At 45.5% G+C, this 21,684-nt stretch overlaps 1 protein-coding gene across 1 annotated transcript; it reads left to right on the top strand.

Moving 5' to 3' along the window:
- Nucleotides 1–1,540: 1,540 nt before the first annotated feature.
- Nucleotides 1,541–12,849, top strand: cotl1 (coactosin-like F-actin binding protein 1). The gene is made up of 4 exons (XM_035641663.2): nt 1,541–2,058; nt 3,115–3,197; nt 9,410–9,567; nt 10,607–12,849. Exons 1-4 carry the CDS (start codon nt 1,982–1,984, stop codon nt 10,715–10,717), a joined length of 429 nt encoding a protein of 142 aa, XP_035497556.2. The 5' UTR covers nt 1,541–1,981; the 3' UTR covers nt 10,718–12,849.
- Nucleotides 12,850–21,684: the final 8,835 nt, after the last annotated feature.

Below are 21,684 nucleotides of genomic sequence, written 5' to 3'. Positions count from 1 at the left end.
CTCGATTACAATAAATAACATGTCAGGAATGTTTCGTGTGTGTGTGTGTGTGTGTGTGTGTGTGTGTCTCCTCATTGGCCCCCAGCAACAAATGTTATGAGATTAAAATGAACTGAAGCTAAACTGGAGGATTGGATGCTTTGACTCTGAGCTCGTCAAGTTGCACAATTTATTAAAAGAAATGACAGGAAGTGAATATTTTTACTTTCAGATAAAACTGTCAGAAAAAAGGATCCAAGTGTTCTACATTTTATCGAATTTTAAAAGAAAAACAAATAAAACCTCATTTCAATAACGGCAATAAATATTTATTCAAGTTTAACACGTTTGGGTTCGGTGGCGATTTGGATTTGTATGAACCTTTATTGTCTCAAGAGAAAGAAACAAACCTCTCTCCATATTTTACATTCAACATTTGACACTGAAATTCAATAACTGGCTCCGAAAACCATGAATGTTAATTTTAATTTTCTCATTTTTTTCTCCTTCCCATTTCCTCTACTCTTGTAGAACTGATACCTCAACCTCTCTGTGGTCCCGTTTCGTGTTTCCAAAGTGACTATAGATAAATGATCCAGTATAACAAATAACCAGTCTGTCCAAAATGAATAATCTCATAATCGTGCTGATGTGTGGTCAGTTTTTTTATATGTGAGTGTTTAATTTTCAGTCTGAAATCAGATCAACGTGGGATATAATCATGTCGAAACAAACTAAATAAGAAGTTTGGTCTGCAAGTGTATAAATCAAATATCACTGAAATAAAATGTATTCATTATATGAAAATAACAATAAATGTCTCCATTTTCCGAAAATTTTGAAAAGGAATATCTTATTTTATAAAGCAAATTGACAGATTAAGGAACAAACATAGTGTTTTAGAGGGGAATTGAAGGAGACCAGTTCATTCATTCATTTGTCCAGCGTGTTTTTAATCATAGAAGATCATTTTATAATATCACAGCTGGAGTCTGTCACAGAAATGTTAGTTTATAACCTAATTTCTAATAATGTTAATGAAATAAATTCCCACATGGGAATCAACATGATCCCCTACGAGCCAGCTCGCAGCCTCAGATCCTCCGGTGGGTCTTTACCAGTCGTTCCAAGGTCGAGGCTCAGGTGAACTCCATCAGGGCCCTCGACTGTGGAGCGGCCTGCCTGAGGAGGCGAGGCTGGCAGAGTCTGTGCCTTCTTTTAAGTCACTTTAAGAAAACATTTCTATAGATTTTCTTTTATGTGATGTCGTCTTTTTGTACAGATGTGTGACCTGAAAACCGTCTTATTGTTGGAATGCTTGAATGATTGTATGTTTTTGTGATTGCGCTTTGTGAAGCCACTTCTGAAAGGGGATATATAAATACAATTATTATCATTATTATTATTATTATGATTCTGCTTTTTTTTCTTGTGTTCTTTTTTGGGGGCAGCAGCAACGTTTGCGTTTTACTTGGCTTTATTGTGAAAGTCCGTCACCGGAAGCTGTAGTCTGTACGTCGCGGCTGCCGGATAATACCGGTGTTGGTTTAACGGAGGGGGCGGGGCCTGATGAGGCGGTGACACCAGCGTCTGTGGGCCCGCGTCTGTTCTGGCAACCTGCTCCACCGACCCACCGACCGACATCACCACCGACCGACTGCACCGCCGCCCACCGACTGACGAGCGACAGGAAGTGATCCGAGCTGCCGCTGGAGGAGGAAGAAGAAGAAGAAGAAGAAGAAGAGCCGCCGCCGCCGCCTCATTCCTCTGACTCCTCCAGCTCCTCCAGCTCATCGTGATTTATTTTCTTGTACCGACGTCGCCGGTAGCATCCCCGGTAGAAGTTAGCTTCATCATCCTCATCCTCATCACCGTGACGCGGCTCCCCCGGCTTGGTTCGGACCGACACCGCGAAGAAGAAGAAGAAGAAGAAGAAGAGGAGGAGGAAGACTCCGGCTCGCTCCATCTCCCGCTCACCTGAGGAAGAAGAAGAGAAGAGAACATGTCCACGCAGATCGACAAGGACGCGTGTAGAGAGGCGTACAACCAAGTGAGGGACGACAACACGGACACCAACTGGTGAGTGCGACGGACTCGAACCAGACTCCCTTGAAGAAACCGAGTGTTTTCGGCGGTCGCGTGAATCTGCTGAAAATCCGATGCGTCACATACAAACCGGAGGCCGCACGTGGATGTTCACGATCCGTCTTCCACTTCGGCGGGATTATTAATTCATACAGAACACCATTTACGTGTTTATTTGAATCTTAAGATGAATTTGTCAGTCATAATGCCTTGCGGCCGCTGCTGCAGCGCTGCCGTGTCTGTGGGGCGGAAGGGTGCGGAAATAGGAAGTGTTTCAAAAACACAAGATCATATTTCATGTAAATAACGCGCCGCTCACCTGTCGTTATACAAGCCGAATGACAGACAGAGCCCTAAAGATATAGAATAGGCAATTTATTTATATTTCACGCGGCGCGCACTTCCGCAGTTTGGGAACGCAAAATTAAATTGCTCTATTATTAAAGGGAGTTCAGGAAACGCGCTAGAATGACACACGCACATACTGCGCACATTGTTCCTGCGTGAAACCAGGGACCGTGAATACTGATGAAACACACACACACACACACACACCAGACTCTCTCACACACACACACACACACACACACCAGACACACACGCACACGCACGCACACACACACACACACACACACCAGACCCTCACACACACCACACACACACACACACAGACACACACACACATGCACACACACACACACACACACACACACACACACACACACACCAGACCCTCACACACACCACACACACACACACACACACACACACACACACACACACACACACACACACACACGCTCTCAGTTGATCGGGCCCAGCAGGGCAGAAGTAATTTCCTTTGTCCTGTATTCAGAGAGGAGGATAATGACGTGATAGTACACTGACACTGACACGCAGCAGCCACATCACAAGACCTTTTTTTTATGCATTTGCATTTAATACTCCTGGTTTTGAATCAACAGATCATTATGAGACAGAGGGAATATAAATGTAAATGCATGTGTGTGTGTGTGTGTGTGTGTGTGTGTGTGTGTGTCTTCTCTGCAGGGCTGCGTTCAAATATGAAGGCACCAAGATCGTACCGGCGGGACAAGGCACCGACTACGAGGACTTCAAGGTGTTGTGCACAGGTAAATAAGAGAGCGTCCTCTTTCAAAATGTGTCACCCTCACGCCCTCTGTGTGTGTGTGTGTGTGTGTGTGTGTGTGTGTGTGTGTGTGTGTGTGTGTGTGTGTGTGTGTGTGTGTGTGTGTGTGTGTGTGTGTGTGTGTGTGTGTGTGTGTGTGTGTGTGTGTGTGTGTGTGTGTGTGTGTGTGTGTGAGGGTTAAACTGCCGCATGGCCTCGGCCTGCGACTTTGGCAGGGCGCTAATCTCTTAAGACTCCTTCTTCTGTGCCGTGGTCTCTCTGCCCATTGGCCGTGAGGCGCTGCGACTGTGCTGTCAGAGCACTTAACGCTGTACAGTGTTGCGTAATCTGCTCGGCCACATCCTGCACAAGGTGAAGCAGTAGGAGGTCGGCGACCTCTTACTGTAAATAGGTGCCATTTACTTTTTCCGCTCTCCCTCTCTCCTGAGTTATTGGGAAGACGTCGACGTCCTTGTTCTTTCTAACTTTTCTAACTTCTTTTATAACTTTTCACCCGTCACGACCCGTCTGGGTTTATGGAGATGAAAATGAAAAGATCCGAGGAACCCTCCGTATCCTCCGGAGCACGAGCATCTGCTCAGACGTTGGGTGTGGCTGCTGCCGGTGCTCCGCTCTGTGAAGCTCGCGCCCTCGGGCCTGTTCTGATGCAGCTCTCACATTCCTATGTTGAAATAGCTCATTTATCACTTTGCAGCAGCTCAGCCGGTGCGTAGACTCACCATCACACACACACACACACACACACACACACACACACACACACACACACACACACACGTGTGTCTGTAGTGCGGTTGTGACTCTGCAGAGAGAAACTCTCTGATGCACGTCGACCGTCTCTCAGCTGACGTCTCGTTTCGACTGTTGATATTAGAAGTAAAAATAGATCCAGTTGTTTCATCAGTACAGGGACACGCAGCATCCGATCAGAGCCCAATGCCGATATCGACACATATATATATATATATATATATATATATATATATTTTAATCTGTCAATGATTCCTAAGATGTCGTTATCAAACCTTTATGACAAAGAAATCTAATTGAGGCTTGATATTTTTGTTCAACCATAAACATGTCACATCATGAATAACTATAAATAAACAGGAAACATAAATACAACCAAATATATAGAAGATGGATTAAGAAAATGAACAATTTATTTTATGTAAAATTCTGCATTGTTTATTCAGTACAATAAAAGATACACATAAGTGCTAATATCTTCTTAACTTGCCACAAAGATTTTTAAAGCCAGTTTCTACTGCCAGAACGTTTGTGAGCTGCGGTGTTGGTATTTTGGCCGGCGCCATCTTGGTTTTTCGAAACCAGAAGTAACCATATATGGAGAAAGCGTGGGGGTGTGTGGTCTAAGTGAGAGCTCGAGGTCACTGCACGGCCAACTACACCTGCATCCACGCGTATGGTGCTTTATGGTCTATTTGATTGTAAATGAGCCATAATGTACAAAATGAACACCATGTTCTATTGTAGGAGACTTGAATCTACAGATTGAACCTTAAACTCCTCAGGAAAATGTTTTACTGACCTAACGAAACAAGTGAGAAGTAGAGTCGCTTTCTCATAGAGTCGCCCTCTGCTGGTCATTCGGTCCGTGGAAGCAACAACCAATAATTTACTTACTGCGTTCCTTTATACATCAGAGCTCGGAAGTTATCGTTCAAGTATAATCTCAGAACTCGGAATTACGACCTCCGGGCCTCGGAGATCCGAGTTCCGAGGTGTAATGGAACGCAGCGTTAGTCAGAGGCATTCGTCCTTTTTTTGTAGGTCACCAAACTTTGTGTTGCCGTGAAATTCAGTTTCCAATTTTCAATATACCCAGAGGATCAATCCTCCTCAAAAATAGAAGGAGTATGTTGATTTTTTCCTCTAGCGCCACCAGCAGGTCAGACGAACACGTACTTGACAGATTGTTCCGAAATTGGTTTCAGATATTCATGGTTCCCTGATGATCTTATCTTAGTTCGACCTAGTCGTGTTTGCTTCGTTTTAACAACAGTTGTGAGTCATAGCACTGACCCCTAGAGGCCGCTATTCCCCTGACACCCAGACTGCAACAACATGAAGTCGTCACGTGGAACAAAAATCACACCTGCTTTCTGTTGTGTCGCGGGCGGTGCCACAGAAAAGGGTTCACCCTCTGAGGAGCTTAGATTTTTCTGTAAGTGGATATTCTTGTTGTCGTTTTGTCCTGATGGTGACATAAAAGGAAAAACTTTCAGAGTGACAACCGCAGTAAGGCGGTGGCACAAGAGGAAAGATCAGAGGGTCACCCAAACCAATGAATATCCAAAGATATTTTGTGATGGATCAAATTACTGGTGGTTCGTTGGGACAGTTATGAACCGAGGTGGGCGTCACCAAAATCGGCAGGAAGAGAGAGAGCGCATACCTCAACCCGAGGCTAACACCCATTTATCCGGATCAGCTCCAAAATGTAACGGGGTCTTCCTCGGGTCAGGCCCCACCCCCTCCACCAAATTCCATGGAAAATTGTTTTTTTTATGTGTAATCCTGCCGACAACAGACAAACAAACGCTTCTTCACACCACATTGACAGTTAGCAGAGACAACACCGTCCACAGGAGGCGGCGGCGGCAGCAGCTTCAGTTTCTCGGTTGTGTCGCAGAGCGACTGACGGACCTTCGGCAGGAAGATGCGGTGTCACCTTCCAACCTTTGTTCTGCCCAAACAGTCCGTTTGGGCAGAACGCAGACGTCTGAAGCCCCCGCTTGTCTTTGTTTTTGCTGCCTCATCATCGTCCTTGTTGTTTCACTGCAGCTTTCTCTGCAGCAGGAGGGGGGGCTGCAGATTGTGTGTGTGTGTGTGTGTGTGTGTGTGTGTGTGTGTGTGTGTGTGTGTGTGTGTGTGTGTGTGTGTGTGTGTGTGTGTGTGTGTGTGTGTGTGTGTGTGTGTGTGTGTGTGTGTGTGTGTGTGTGTGTGTGTGTGTGTGTGTGTGTGTGTGTGTGTGTGCATATTGCTTAAGGAAAAGGTGTTGAAAGAAGCGATATCCTCTGATAAGAGTCTTTACGGCGGTGGTTCCTGTGAATGTGTGGCCGCTCTGATCTGAGAACAGTTCTGAGTCTCTGCCAGGAAAGACTTTATCAACAGGTACATCATAAAAGACGCACTGTAAAAGCTTTGTGAAAATCATCAGAGCTTTTAACAGGAACTCCATTCTTTTCATTCGTTCCAGCTTCAGTCAATCATCAATCAATTTATTGTTTGATTGAATTGGCTCCTCTCTCGTTCTTGTCCTGGCGGAGTTAAAACTGGCGTTTGACGTCGTCTGTAACTGAGTTCGACAGACGTGGATGTTCAACAACAACAAGAGTTGCCTTTGAGTTGCATCATGGGAAATGTAGGATGCAGTATTTTCTTTTACTTTTAATTCATGCTGCGTTCCATTATGATCTCGGACCTCGAGAAGTCAGGGTTATCGTTCCACTATGTTCTCGGAACTCGGAAGTTGCAACTTGAACGCCTCTCAGAGTCGGAGGGGCGTTCAAGCTCCGAGGTGTAATGGAACGAAGGGTTAGTTTCCGGGAAAAAAATGAATTTTGCAAAAGAGCAGTACGGAGTGTCCCTGTGGGGAAAACTTGATGTTGTGTCTTCTGTGTCTCTAGAGGACATTATTCAAGTTAATGAGTATGACCCTGATGATGTCACAGCTTGGGGTCTTTGGATTTTAAACTGAACTCGAGGATGTGGAGTGAGCGATGTTCACGTGTCTCCAGTCCGTCCGTCCCAACGCCTTCATGGAATTTCTTCAAAATTAGCCTTAAATGTTCACTTGACCTTTTCAGACGTAGGTTGTCCAAGGGTCAAGGACGCTGTGACCTTAGGTCTGAAGTGGTGACGGTCAACGGTCAACTTCTCTGTGGCACATTTCTGAAGGGGTGTCGGTGACGGATACTGAGTCGCATGCTTCCATCGATCAGTTATTGATCTCTCTAGATCTGCAGTGTGTCTGGAATTGATTTCACACCTTGTTTTTGTGCGTTGTCGTTAACCCAGTGAGGATGTGAATTCTGGGAGTGTCGGTGATCTCTCTGCTCTGCAGCTCAGACACAAACATCTGTAAGACGACAAGAAGTTATCTGTCAAAGTCATTGTTACTCATCGATAACGTTCTGTCCATAGACGAGCTGAGTGTAGACGTTGGACAAAGTGTTGAGGGAGTATCGGTGTGAAATGGGTAAAATGAGCAGATGAAGTGTCCCGGTCCATTCAGGTGACTTTTTATATTCCCGCTCCATCTACTTTTGACCCCCTCCGTCGCCGGCTGCATCTGTCTGGTGGAAGAATAACGGCAGATTCTTTTTTCTTTCCTTCTCCTCGTCAGCCTGGTTGTGTGTGTTCAGACTTTGTTTACAGTCGGTGCTGTAGTGGACCACCGTGACAGCGACGGGCGGAGCCGCTGGGACGTTTGTGACACGACTGCAAAGCTTACAAAAGACTTTGTGAGCCACATGTAGTCCATTGACCTGAATAGCTCCTTGTGGAGCACGCCCACACACACACACACACACACACACTCTTCTCTCTATAGTCGTGAGGACATTCATTGACATAATGCATTCCCTAGCCCCTACCCGAACCTGAACCTTCACCAATGAAGGCCTACACCTAATTCTAACCTTCAAACTGCCTTTTGAAATTGTGAGGACCGGCCATAATGTCCTCGCCACCATGCTTTTGAACCATAAATAGGTATCACCACTATTGAAAGAAAAACTAGAACCTGACTGATATGGATGATGGTCTATTGTGATATTAGGAAGTACAAGATTTCCAATAACTCGGCCGATATTTTACATTTTTAGTTTAAATCTGTCAATGATTCCTCAGATGTCGTTATCAAACCTTTATGACAAAGAAAGGTAACTGAGGCTTGATATTTTAGTTTAACCAAAAACTGTATCATAAATAACTATAAATAAAAAGAAAACACAAAGACAACAAAATATATAGCATTAGTTTAGGTAAAATGTAAAACATGAACGCAAATTGATTATTCTGTATGTAAAAAGATCTCATCTTGGTAAACATGAGCGCTGAGTCGGTATGTATCAGTCGGGCTCTAGTTTGAACCTCTGTCTTTGTGAGGACACTCATTATGATGTCATTCAGTTCCGTGGCCCTTTTACCCCTGAACCCACGCATCACAACTCGGTGCCTCAACCGAACCCTCAATCTATGATGAACCCTGAAGCCAAGGTCTTAACTGTCAAACAGAACTTTTTAAAATGTCCTCACGTCCCCAAAAGTGTCCCCGCCGCTGGTCCCCACAAAGAGGGCCACGCCAACACACTTCACAGAGCATCGCTCAGCCTCTTATTCATCTGCTCTGCAACACAAAGACCTCACACACACACACACACACACACACACACACACACACACACACACACACACACACACACACACACACACACACACTGACACACACACACTGACACACACACACTGACACGCACACACACTGACACACACACACACACACACACACACACACACACACACACATACACACACATACACACACTGACACACACACACTCACTAACACACCCACACACACACACTGACACACACACACTCACTAACACACCCACACACACACACACACACATACACACACACACACACACACACACACACTGACACACACACACACACACACTGACACACACACTGACACACACACACACACACACACACACACTGACACACACACACTCACTAACACACCCACACACACACACACACACATACACACACACACACACACACACACACACACTGACACACACACTGACACACACACACACACACTGACACACACACACACACACACACACACACTGACACAATTCATACACAAAGTGACCCACTGTGAACACAAGGACAAACATACAGATTTAAAAAAAAAAAAGTCTAACATCAACCAGCTGTTCACTCGTCGTGTGTGAGGTTTAGCGAGGTCGTGATGAAATGGAGCCGCTGCACTGATTTGACTTTGTTTCCCATCCTGCATCTGTTCATGATCTTTTCCGCCTCGCTGAACAAAAATAAAAATGTATCTTCGCTGTTTTAAAGGCGCGTGTGTGTGTCTGCCAAAATATCTGTACGTTCAGTCTTGTCTCTCCGTCTCTTCCCCCCCAGACGACAACCGTCTGTTCGCCTTCATCCGCATCACGACGGGCGACGCCATGAGCAAACGGGCCAAGTTCACCTTCATCACCTGGATCGGCGAAAAGATCGGCGGGCTGCAGCGCGCCAAGATCAGCACCGACAAGACGATGGTCAAAGACATCGTGCAGGTCAGAGAGACTGTGGCGGAGGAACGACGTGTTTGTCGTTGCAGGAGGGGAGAGAATGAAACAAGGCTGTAATTGCCCCTCTGGGGAAACTGGGTGGTTACAGAGGCAACGTGGCCACAGGCTGCTGGATACGGGGGGGACAATGTGGCAATAATTTATACATGGAGGCAAAGTAATCAACAGAACAAAGAAGGTCTCTATTGAACTGATTCAAGCTCTAAAGCATATTTAGTTTGTGTCCAAATCCGCTTTTGTTAGTGTAACGTACGGGGGGAGAAAAAGGCTCATGGTTCAAAGTGTCGCACTTGGTCTCTTAAAGGGGCAGTAAGTCATGTTAAAATTAAGCAAATATTTCCTCACGGTCCGCCAGCTGTCGGTTCTGTGTGATCTGGTTTTCCGGATAAATATATATATTTGTATTTAAAAATAAATAAATAGATGATGCGGACCAAACCTCAGAACACTGTGGAGTTTGTTAACGACACCTTAAAGCTACAGTGTGTAATATTTTGAAGAACTTATTCACAGAACTTGAATATATTGTCCATAACTCTGTGTTCATAAGAGTTAAATATAGTTCCATGAGGTGGACCGACCTCCGTGTGAGTCTCCATGTTTCTACGGTTGTCGAACTAAACGGTCCAGAATACGTCGCGTTCACGTTGAATTCTCAGACGCTGACGGAAACAGGAAACGGAATCAGCGGTGCTCCACCATAAAGTGGTTGCTCAGTTGGTTGCTGTTTGCAACTTTACCGCCAGAAAATTACAAAATATTACAAACTGGGGCCTTAAGAGACTCAGGTTTTCTTTCGCCCGACGCCAGTGACATGAAATCCGTGTCTGGTTGCGCTTGTCTTGTTGACTTTGTATGTCTGTATGTATCCACTTGCGCGAATAATTAGCATTTCTATTGCGGTGAGATGTTGTGCGAGTTGACCTCAGCCTTTGCTTTTGTTTCTGTGCAACAGTTGTTTTTATTCATTTGAATGGTGATTCCTCTCTTCACTTCAACACGCGTGTTGTTTTTGTTTCTACAGAACTTTGCGAAGGAGTTCATGATCAGCGACCCCAAGGAACTGGACGAGGACTACATCCGCACGGAGCTGAAGAAGGCCGGCGGAGCCAACTATGACGCCCAGGCCGAGTAGAGATGTGCCACAGTCCACTGGAAGGGTCGGGGGGTCGGGGGGTTGGGGGTGGGGCTGGGTTTTTGGTGGGGATTAAATAAGTGGGGGTGGGGGGCGGTGTTGGGGCAGGGCTGCTACCTCTTGGGGAGAGGGCGTGGCAGGACAGAGAGGACACTTGTGGCAGGAAAAAAAAAGGAAACGCATGCGCCAAGCACAAAACATTTTACTTTTAAAGTCGAGCAAGAATAACAATTTGTTCATTTGCGAGAACACACAGACACACACACACTCTAAGATAACACAGACTGGAAGCAGATAGCCTGACGCTGTCGAACACTACTGTAACACGATCCGCCCTCCAGCACCTCGGAAGCTCGCTACTTAACATTTTATGTCTCGCCTACGAATTCCAAAAGTGTCAAAATGACAGGGAACAAGCAGAGAGACTGTCGGACGTCACTAGGTACTTAAATATGGAGCCAAATATCCAGATTATGATCACGTTATAAAGTCCAACCAAACAACCTCGATCAGAGTGAACGGAACCAGCCTCATGAAGTTGTGGTTGCAGACAGGGGTCGTTTAACAACAATTTAACCTGAGGAAACCGGTTCAATCGTCCTCCATCTTGACCTAAATGTGGTGGAGGACGTACGTTTCTGTTTCCCCAGAAATCTGGGTCTGTTTTTTAAGACAAACCCTTAAAGAACGGACGGTGAGCTGGTCGGAGCTGATCGAACATTTGCCCGACAGACACGACGTGGTAGAGTTGTTCCACGTGTCAACAACGTATTAATTCACATCTGACGTGAGTCAGACACTGGATGTACGTAACGGCGGCTACTGCTCATGACCTAGAAGTAGTCCTACGAAGGACCTGTGAGGATTCACAGCCGTCGCAGAACATTCAAGATGTCCGTGGCGAAGCGCACAAAATGAACGCCTGATTTAGAAAAATTGCATTAGCGTTAGCAGCAATCGCCTGCCTCCTCTCCTGTCCCGCCCGCCGCCCTCTCCCCAGTCCAGCTCGTGGTTGGTTATCTACTGTTGCCGTGTTGCGTCGTCATCTCACAATATTTTTTTTAACGTTAGCATCTCGGCCTCAGCGCGGTTGTTGCTGGGAATCAAATCACGTAAAGAGGATGTGGTTCCGCTCGAGGGGTTTCAGCCGCCGATCATCGTCGTGGAACTGTTCGTGCACTTAACCGGAACGGGAGACGGTGACGTCATCGACCGAGTGGCTGTAATGTATCATTTTTTTTAAATGAAGCCCTTCCACTTCTTCGCAGGCGTGTGTTTTCGACAGCAGAACTCGCTCTTAGTCGTGATACACTGTAACCGCCAGGAGGAAAAGATCTCCATTTCCCGACAGGAAGCTCGAACAGCTGCGATATATATATATCCTCAAAGTCAACCACCACGTCCACGACATCAGTCCTGAGATCCCGTCATACTTTGTGCTGTGAATCCCACATTCCAGTCCTACCGTATTTCAATGTACCGTTCACGTTCTCCTTCCACTTTCTGTCGGAAAGTTTTTCCAGAATTTGAACGGAACGTTTGGTAGAAAGAGTTTACGCGACTCTGCTCCCTCAGCAGCGCGACGTCTCAGAGAAATTGGAGATCTTTTTCTTTCGGTGTCTCATCTCGCTATCTTGAATCCACTTTAAAAGGTTTTCCCATGATTCAACTGTAAACCTACTGTGTTTGACTGCCTTGGTCTCCCATGGAGAGAGGGGCATCATGGGAGTCTGTGGACACTACACTGTGATTGGCTGTCCTCCTTACATGTGACCTGGGACTTTTGATTGACAACATGCATCATCTCGTCATCCCAACCGAGGAGGAGGAGGAGGAGCATTTCTCGGTTGTAGCATCTCTTTTTAATTAATTTAACCCCCCCCTCCTCCCCCCTGCAAAAATAGGAACATTTTTTTTTTCTTGTACAATTTTTTTTGTTTTTAAGATGAATTTCATCTTCGCTTAAGGGTTTTACCTTTTTGATTTCATGTTTAAGATCATTGTTATCTTGGACATTGGTGGAAGAGATTTTCAAAAAAGTAATGCAAAAAAAAAAAAGAAAGAATAAGATAGAAAACTGGCACAATTTCAATCATTTCAAAATAAAATTTGATGTTTTTTCTTTTACAAAACTTGCTTCTTGAAGTGTCTTTTGTTTGTCTCGGAAACTTGAACATTACTGCGAATTAAAAAGGATGTTTTTTTGCGAGGACATGACGAGAGGAGAGTTAGTGTAGCAGGGTTGTGTCCCTGCTGTTCAATATTAAATTAAATTTTTTACACTGACATGACAAAAAAAATGCAACAAATTTTGCACACCAACGCATATTTTAAGCCACGGTATCAAGGTCCCGCCCACACACTCACCCGGCCAATCACAGGTCAGCTTTCGATCATGAAGTCTCACCCCGTTTTTTATATCATCAAATAACTGATGAGAAGCAAAGTGATCAGAAACATGAACACGTGAACAAACATCAGTGTGAGAAGAATGACCTCACATGACATGGAGTGGGCGGGGCTTATGACCTGTACCGCAGCCAGACACCAGGGGGCGATCAGGAGGATTTGACTTCACTTTTTGGGAGCTGTCATATCATCCATCTTTTTATGGAGCCTAATGCTGCGTTCAATTACACCTCGGAACTCTGAGCTCGGCAGTCAGGTTGTGAAATTTCCTCCGACCTTCCGAGTCAAAATTCCGACTTGGCGGGGTGTTCCAGTTTCAACGTCCAACCCGGACATCGGAAATTCCGAGTTCCGATATCGTAATGGAACGATAAACCAAATTTCCTAGTTCCAAACTATTGATTTCTGAGGTATAATGGAAAGCAGCATATGGTCCTAACTGTCAGAGATCGAGTTACGTTGTTCCATGTTATGACAAGAAGACTTAAATAAAAATAAAAAAGACCATATCTTTGGTTCATGTAGTTTTTAAACGGTTTGTTCAAAAACTTAATAAGTTGCACACCATTACACAAGTTCATTTTTTTTGTCCTCAGTGTCGGATGAGGTAATGGGAGCTTTTTGGGCGCTTGTCCATTCAAAGTCCACACGACGACCGCTTCTGGTCGCTCGGGGACTCTCCAAAAGGTTTCCATGGATACCGCTGTAACCGTCTGGTTGCCGAGCCAGCCGGCAGTCGGTGAGGGAAACAAAAGTGTTGTGGTCGAGTGTTCAGTGTCTCAATTAGTTTCCTCACTATGAGTCCGTCGGTTGTGTTCAGACCTCGATCAATTAATGCGTCACTCATTACATGTTAATCATTTCAAAAGCAATGTCATAAAGTTACTTATTAAATATAATAAGGTACTTTTCCTCTGCCACTCTTAATATATCCCCTCATCCTTCCTGATATCAGATTGAAACAGTGAAAGATCAGATTGTATTGTTTCTCTTTCTCTTCTCCTGTATTGTCAAGGCTCATTTCACCAGGTTTGGTGGTAAATCTGTGGCCAATGAGTGTGTTGACGTTAAACACTGCTTCCTAATGACTTAATCCACAGTCGTAAGCCTCTTGCACTCTGCACTCATTGTGGTCAGGCGTGGTGAGTCAGCATGTCGGGGGGTGGGGGAGGTGGGGGGTGGAAGGAATCGATGGCTGGCCATTGATTTTTCATTAAACAGACCTAATTGGCCAGTTCGTCTTGTCGCTCTCCGATGTCGGGGTTTCAGTGACGGCCGCCGGTCTGTATCAGGTCCACATGTTTGAAACCACATCCCAACAGCGTGTGTGTGTTGTTCTGTTGCAGCAGTCGGACAAATGAGTTGGTGGTTTGTGTGTGTGACTCAGCCATTGGATCAAGCCTGTGTCTGACTGGGCGGCTGCAGTGATCCATGTGCACTAACATCTGGTTGAGTAATGACAGAGCTGTGGTGTCGCCCACTGGGGAAGTGAGAGGTCGAGGGCGTCGGTCGAAGTTACAGTCGGTGCGTTGACGTTCTTACCCAGGTTCAGTGAACAACCGAGTTGTGCCCAGTTCTCCCCGTATACACGAGCGGGGAAGGATGACGGGACATTCTCGACGCCTCAGTAACGTTACCTGCTTGGCGAAGTCCTCGGGTTTAAAGGTGACGCTTTGTGTTGTTGGTTGCTTTCTTGGCGCCGTTGCTTCCTGCGAGTGGGGAAGGGCATGGATGCGTACCCCGAGTCTAAGGGACTTGTCTAGGTCTGTTATGAGAACTCGGATTTGAGCCGGGGTCAGTTGTTTCCATGGCGTTTGAGAAACCAGGGTTTTTAAATTGCATGTGTGTGTTGGTGTGAGTTGAGGCAAGTTGAAACAGGTGTGACTGTCTGAAGGGGCCGTGTTTCTACGGCTAAAGCCTTTCACATAGATGAATCTGTCTGTGTTTGACTTCCGTATCAGTCTTGAGAACGGAGAGAATGAATGTCCTTGTGCATTCTTTCATTTTGTTTAAAAAGAAGGAACTACTGGCGCTTGATGTGAACATCCACCTCGAACAATACGTGACATTCTGCCGTTACTTCCTTTTATTAACACATTCCCGATGATGATCGAGCAGGTTGTTGTTTTGCAGGTATCGTACGTCGAGATGCTCTGCTGGTGATTCCAGAGATACAGGCACTTTCGCATTAGCTTCATTTTCCGGTCCCGGTGACTGTACGTCCATTTTTATATACAGACTATGTTCACGACCAGATACCCGGAACACCAACCAGCTGCACTTTACGTTTATTGCTAATAAGCGGATGTTAGCATGCTAACGTGCTGAATTATTGTGTAAACACAAATGTTACACCTGGCATTATCGTGGTGTTAGCATTTAGCTCAAAGTGCCGCTCGACGTGTGAAACACGACCACAGGCTTCGACGTTTCCTCTGAATTGACTTTCACAAGCTCAAAACTCATACCACGGCTCATCAAGCCGTGCCACCCACATCCCCGTGCTCCTCTCACGTCTGCAGTCGTCGGTGTGCTGCGTGTCACGACAGCTCCCGTCGCCGGGGCCTACGCTAGATACCGGCGGCAGCGTCACTGGGGCTCATTGCGACAGATGAGTCGGGGTGTGTCGGTGTTTGAGAGGGAGGGAGGGAGATGTTGCCTCCGAGGCCTTTTCAAGTCCTTTTGTTGCCAACACTTAACCAAACGACATCTCGCGTCTGAAGATAGCAAACCGTTTGTCCTGCAAGTCGAGGACCGGCAGGAGCCGCCACACAGGGACGAGCTGTCAGATGAGTTCCTGCAGAGCGTATGATACCACCACTCAGATCCTTCCTGCATTCCTCAGACCTCCGCAGCAACTCCGGCATATCTCACAGCCCACAGCGAGTCACGTGATCTGCCTCCAGCACATTGCACAATTGTCTTTTAGCCACCCAGTGCGTCACAGAGACCGAATTGTGAAAGACTACTTGGTTCTAGGGGTTCGGACTGGGATTGATAATCTACATAATCTTTTTGATTGAATTTCAAAGACGTGATGCTGGTTGGAAACTTGACTTTAAGACATCGTCCCCGGATGACGCACATTTTTGATAGTCAGTTTTAATCTAATGGCGCTGTAGGTGGCAGCCTGTTGCAGCTGGTTGTGTAAACCTCACTCGCCGACACCTTTAGAGACGTGCTAGCGACTGTCGCTAGCTCCCATGGGGTTTAGCCTCCTTGGTAGCACGTCCGTGTCCCATGCAGGAGGTCGGGACATCGTAATTCCCCCCTGTTCTTTTAACAAATCGCACCCTGTTACATCTAAATTGGTAAATTCAGTCTTGTACTAGTTGCCAGGATGAAAGAAACAGTCCGTTCCACCTTTAAACACCTAACGCACCAGAAAGCGTCAGTGTTATTCTCAGTCACACACACACACACACACAAACAGGACGTCTGGTTTAGAGTTTGAAATAAAAGCCTTTCAACTCTGAATCTGCATCTGCGTCGCCACTTTGTTTGACTGATTCAACGTCTGGTTGGTCACGGGCTCGGTGGGGTCCTGAGTCCAGGCGACGGGCCGGCGTGCCGCGCTCTGCGTCGCCTGAGCACGAGCGGTGAATGAGCCTGAAATGACCCCTCAGTCTGGGAATGATCTCATCGTGCCGAGAAAGAAACCGTCAGGGGGTCCTTAGTGTGTGTGTGTGTGTGTGTGTGTGTGTGTGTGTGTGTGTGTGTCCTGAGTGGATTTATCGAGATTAAGATCAAGAAATGCAAATATTCCTTCAGTCTTCTGCCATAACGTGTGTCTGGATCTTTAAAGAAAAAGGTGTTTTAGCACTAATCAGTAGCAGGACGTTGGACCTTGGCTGCTGTGAGGATAATCAATGACGAGGTCTTATTAGCAGCAGATTCTACGGAGCATTACCACGATTAACCATGATCTGAAGTCATCTGTGTGATCCATCCTCTCTGTAATCAAGATCTTCATGTCAACAATGACTGAACTGTAAGAGAATTATCAACATCAGCTCTTCTGTGTTTTGCTTTTCTGATCCACAACTTTGATTTATTCCGCGTGAACGCTACCTGCCCGGCACCAAACGCAGATAGCAAACGGCTGGTGGAACATTTTACGATTTTCTAAAGAGTTTGATGTTTTTGTTCTGGAGTCTGTGTGAAACCACAACAGACTGTGAGTCACATTCACCCAGTGGACACAAAGACACGACTCTGAATTAGTGCTGATGTGGCTTCACATCTGCTTCATGTGTAAACAAGGAACTTCCCTCTAATCATCAGCTCCAAAGGTCAAATCAATGTTCACAGCTTGTTGAACTTAATCAATGCATCGGGTTTTTCACAATCTTGACTTGCACACGACGCCCATGTGACCACGGGGATTTTAAGGCGCTATGCGACTCTGACCTATATGAAATCTCTCTCTCTGTTTGGCTGCTTGTAACATTTCAAACCCTTTGATTGTGCACTAAAAGCTGTAGCCAACCATCGATGTAAGTTATGTACCAAGATTTGTGATGATTGGACAAATGGTTAATGACTTATGGCCAAATATTCCTCTAAGCCCCGCCCGTTGAGAAGACATTTTGGCTAGCGGCGGCCATGTTTTTCGACCCAATCTTGCTCATTTATACTACAAATTTGTATTTTCCTCCAATAAGGCGGCATACCCAAATTTGGTGTTGATGCTGTCAAAATTTCCAAAGTTCTATTAGTTTTTCAATTTATGCTAATTAGCATGACCTTTTTTGTACCTGGCACATTAGTTAAATTAAATGAATTATTTGCAAATGACCTCTCATGCACTCTGTGAGGCGAGACCTCCCTGGAACATGTTCAAATGTAGTCAGCTCATACATACACATAAGAAGTGTTAGGCCCTTGCAGACTCTCAATCACTTAGCAGGTGACGTCACTTCAGTCTGTGGGGGGTTCAGGGTCCAGGTATACTGGGGGACTTTGATGATTGGGCCACAGGCTTGTGAGTGTGTTGGGGTTTTTTTTTTTTGAGGCACCGCGGCTGGGCGAAGAGGGAAAGAAAGAGACGGATAATGGCTGACAGGAGGGGTGATCGAGGGGGAGGCGGCGGCTTGGAGACTTTTAGAGAAATTAGAGCGACTGAGCAAAGCAAATGGGGGCGAGCGGTGGGGCGACTCTCCTTTCATATGTGAATAGGGAAGAGAAGCGCGACGCGCAGGGAGACGGCGAGGGCGAACGGGGAGAGTTCTCAGGGCTCCCGTGTGCAGCGTTTGGCAACAGAGACGCCATTGACGGAGACTAACGAGCCGAGGGCCACTTCATCCTCGCAGCCCAAATGAGCATCTGTTCACTGGGTTGACTGGTGTCCTCGACACAGGGACACAATGGGACGTCTGTGTGCTGTGGCGTCGCTCCGTTATTGGCAGGGTTGTGATCAGATTACTTTAAAATGTCGTCAGTTTTTATTGTAACGTAAATCCATTGGATTACAAAAGAATTATGTGATTATCTGATCTGAATACTTTTGGATTACTTCAAAATCAAACATTGAAAAATTTGCTAATTGTTCCACAAATGAATCTTTTAACAATCTGTTTAAACATCAAAAACATTTACGACACAAATAAAATGCATTTCACATATTCAGCATTTACAAACATAATGTAATGAAATAATCCCTCAGCCCACCGTGACGTCACCCGTTGGTTTGTGAGCCGCCGTTTTGAGGCTTTTAGTTTAGCATTTCGTTCTGCGCCATGTTGGGTTTTTTGAAACCAGAAGTGACCATATTTGGAGGATAGTGGGGGTGTGGCCTGACTGAGAGCTCGTCCACTGCGTGCTCACCTACACCTGCAACCATGCACTTCAGCATTGGTTTCTCTTTTCGAACCCGGTGTCTACGTCCATTTTTGTAAACAGTAACAGTACTATGTTACTCACAAACAGTAATATGTGAGTAACCATTGGTTCTTAATTCCCCGTGACTTCATCGTCAGCACAAATCCTCAATAAGACCTGGACTTTGTCGTTGGTCCATCTGTCGTGGGCTTTGTTCTGAAACTCCACGTTCAAGAATCTGAGCCGATTGGAGAATAATGAAAATGGTACATGCAGCTACAGTGGTTGAAATAAAAAACACTCGGCCAATCAGGGCACCTTCTCTTGTCGCAAGCCCCGCCCTGATGGTTCCTGTTTAGTAAGAACGGGGCTCGAAGATTTTCCCCCAGGACTGAATTTACACCCTGGTCGCTGCACTCCACGCCCCAGCAGCTCCTCCCTCCATCTCAATGTTGTACCTTGAGGCAGCACATTCCTCCGTCTCCTCCGCACCTCCACTTTCTTCTCCACAGCCGGTCCTCGGCATTAGGAATCTAAGTGCCTGTTAAGGGGCCCCGTGTAGCCCCTGAGCCCCCCCCCCCCATAGTAAATTATCCACAAGAAAGATCAAAATGTTTTTCTTAATATATAATATTCGGTCAATCGTTATCGAAACGCAATATTATGTCAATGGGTTGGCTACGAAATACAACTGTCTTCATCAGTTTTCACTACCTCAGATATCAGAACATCAAAGCTGCAACTACTAAAAATTTATAATAAAGAGATGTTTCAATAATAATGATAGTAGATGTACAGTAGGTGTGTGAATGATCAATCTTTGACAATTGTCAACAGTATTGGTGGTGCCTCAAAATGGTGGGGGCCTCAGATCAAACTCTTCTCAGGGCCCCGTAAAGGCTCGGGCCGGCCCTGCTCTTCTCTTTAGTCAGTCTCTATCAGACCAAAGTCGTACAGTATCTGTCATAATTCTGCTTTAGAAAAAAAAATCGTATTCTGTTTTGTCTCCCAGTGCTCGTCCACTTCCTCCTCGTTTTAATTAAACTGTAACTTTCTGCTTTGCACAAATCAGTGACACACGGTAAAGTAGCCATTCATTTATTCAATCTGCCCTTTTGGCGACGTTGAGCCGTCTGGCCAGCCAAGAGAGGTCACGCTGAAAGGTCAACTGCCTCCGCGCGCACACACACACACACACACACACACACACACACACACACACACACACACACACACACACACACACACACACACTTCATTAAGGAGTAGGAGAGCGGCCGTGCGTGTTAATGACTCTCTGAATGGTAATATCACTGTAGATCAAGGCTCTGCAGAGTCGTCTGAGGAATCAGGCGCTGACCTGTGAGATATGGATATGACTGCTGCCACACATCTACATGGGATTAAAATGTAAAATTCAATTAGATTTTTATTATTTCCAGCAAATTCTTCTGTCCTCAAACAGCAGTATCTTTGAGGCGAACACAACATCAAGGTCAAACAAAAACAGACGGTGATTCTTTGTCAATGTTTCTCACGTTCATTTTTCCATCCAACAAAACTGCCTTATGTGACATGGATAATAAATCATAGAGCAGAAGCACCGGTGGCGCAATGGTTTTCATTTTAACTGGTTTATTAACTGATGAGGAGGATATTCATAATGCGAGTGTCATTATAAAGTCATCATGTAAAAGTTCAACATTTTGGAAAGTACAATAATCAACTTCCTGACAGAGAGTTGGATGCTCAGGTTATATTCGCCGACACAGCTCCATCAGCTCCATCAGCTCCATCAGCTGCTTAGCGTAGCTTAGCATAGAGACTGAGAGCAGGGGGAACAGTTAGCCTGCCTCACTCTGAGGGGAAGAGAATAGACCAACCTACTTCTCTGAAGCTCGGCTCATTAAAAAGGTGGAGTACGTGATTCTGGAGATATTTAAACTCAGCAGCAAAACAAACAGTCCCCTCCCTTTATTACTGCCCCCCCCCCCCCCAACCATGGCCTCACGTTGCCAAGGCAACAACACACAATGGTGGAATCCAGAGCGTCTCAGAGTGAATACGCCGGGTGCCCTCAGCAAACGAATGAGCCGCCACAGAGACCAGGAGGAGGAAGTTGTCTTCAAAGACCGACGGAGATGATGAATGAGTCTTTATAAATGTGTGTATCTCCAGATGTTGAGGAGATTTCTGGTTCGTTACACGGATCAACAAGTGGTCAGTGCATGGCGTCTCTGTGGGTGTATTCGCTTCTCTCAGAATGATGTCGTCATCAAACAGACATAATGACTGTCTCCATGGAAACACTCCGTCTCTGTCTCAGTACATTTAGGACGACCACACTCAACAGTCTTCATTTTAGGACATTTACTATGAAAACCCGTCATTACTATGTCGTGGAGTTTTATTTGCAGCAAATTTTTCTAATAAGATTAATATGAATTTTAAGAAAGTACATTTGAATGGGTTCTACTGTTTGTGATATTTGCCTCTGGACTGAGAAACACAGACCAACAGCGTTGTGTCAGATTACTGATGACAAATTACGTGACAGTTTTTCTAATGAGTAACTAATTAAATAATTTAATCCAATCCGAATAGTTTGGATGACTTCGAAATCAAACATTGAAACATTTGCACCTTTTACTAAAAAAATGGACGCAACCACAAAATTTGGAGTTCCACAAATTAATTTTTAAAACTGTTTAAACCTAAAAAACATTTCAAAACTGGCA

This window comes from Scophthalmus maximus, chromosome 7 (assembly GCF_022379125.1).
Source record: "Scophthalmus maximus strain ysfricsl-2021 chromosome 7, ASM2237912v1, whole genome shotgun sequence".
NCBI classification, from domain to species: Eukaryota; Metazoa; Chordata; class Actinopteri; order Pleuronectiformes; family Scophthalmidae; genus Scophthalmus; species Scophthalmus maximus.
The sequence above is the reverse complement of the archived record's forward strand: the minus strand, read 5'-3'. Positions and strand labels throughout refer to the sequence as shown.

What these genes read in the sequence shown, in the direction of transcription:
- cotl1 (XM_035641663.2), top strand. Translation starts at nt 1,982, where the DNA reads ATGTCCACGCAGATCGACAAGGACGCGTGTAGAGAGGCGTACAACCAA. An exon ending in GACAACACGGACACCAACTG is followed by an intron (nt 2,059 to 3,114) that starts GTGAGTGCGACG and finishes TCTTCTCTGCAG; the next exon opens with GGCTGCGTTCAAATATGAAG. An exon ending in CTTCAAGGTGTTGTGCACAG is followed by an intron (nt 3,198 to 9,409) that starts GTAAATAAGAGA and finishes CTTCCCCCCCAG; the next exon opens with ACGACAACCGTCTGTTCGCC.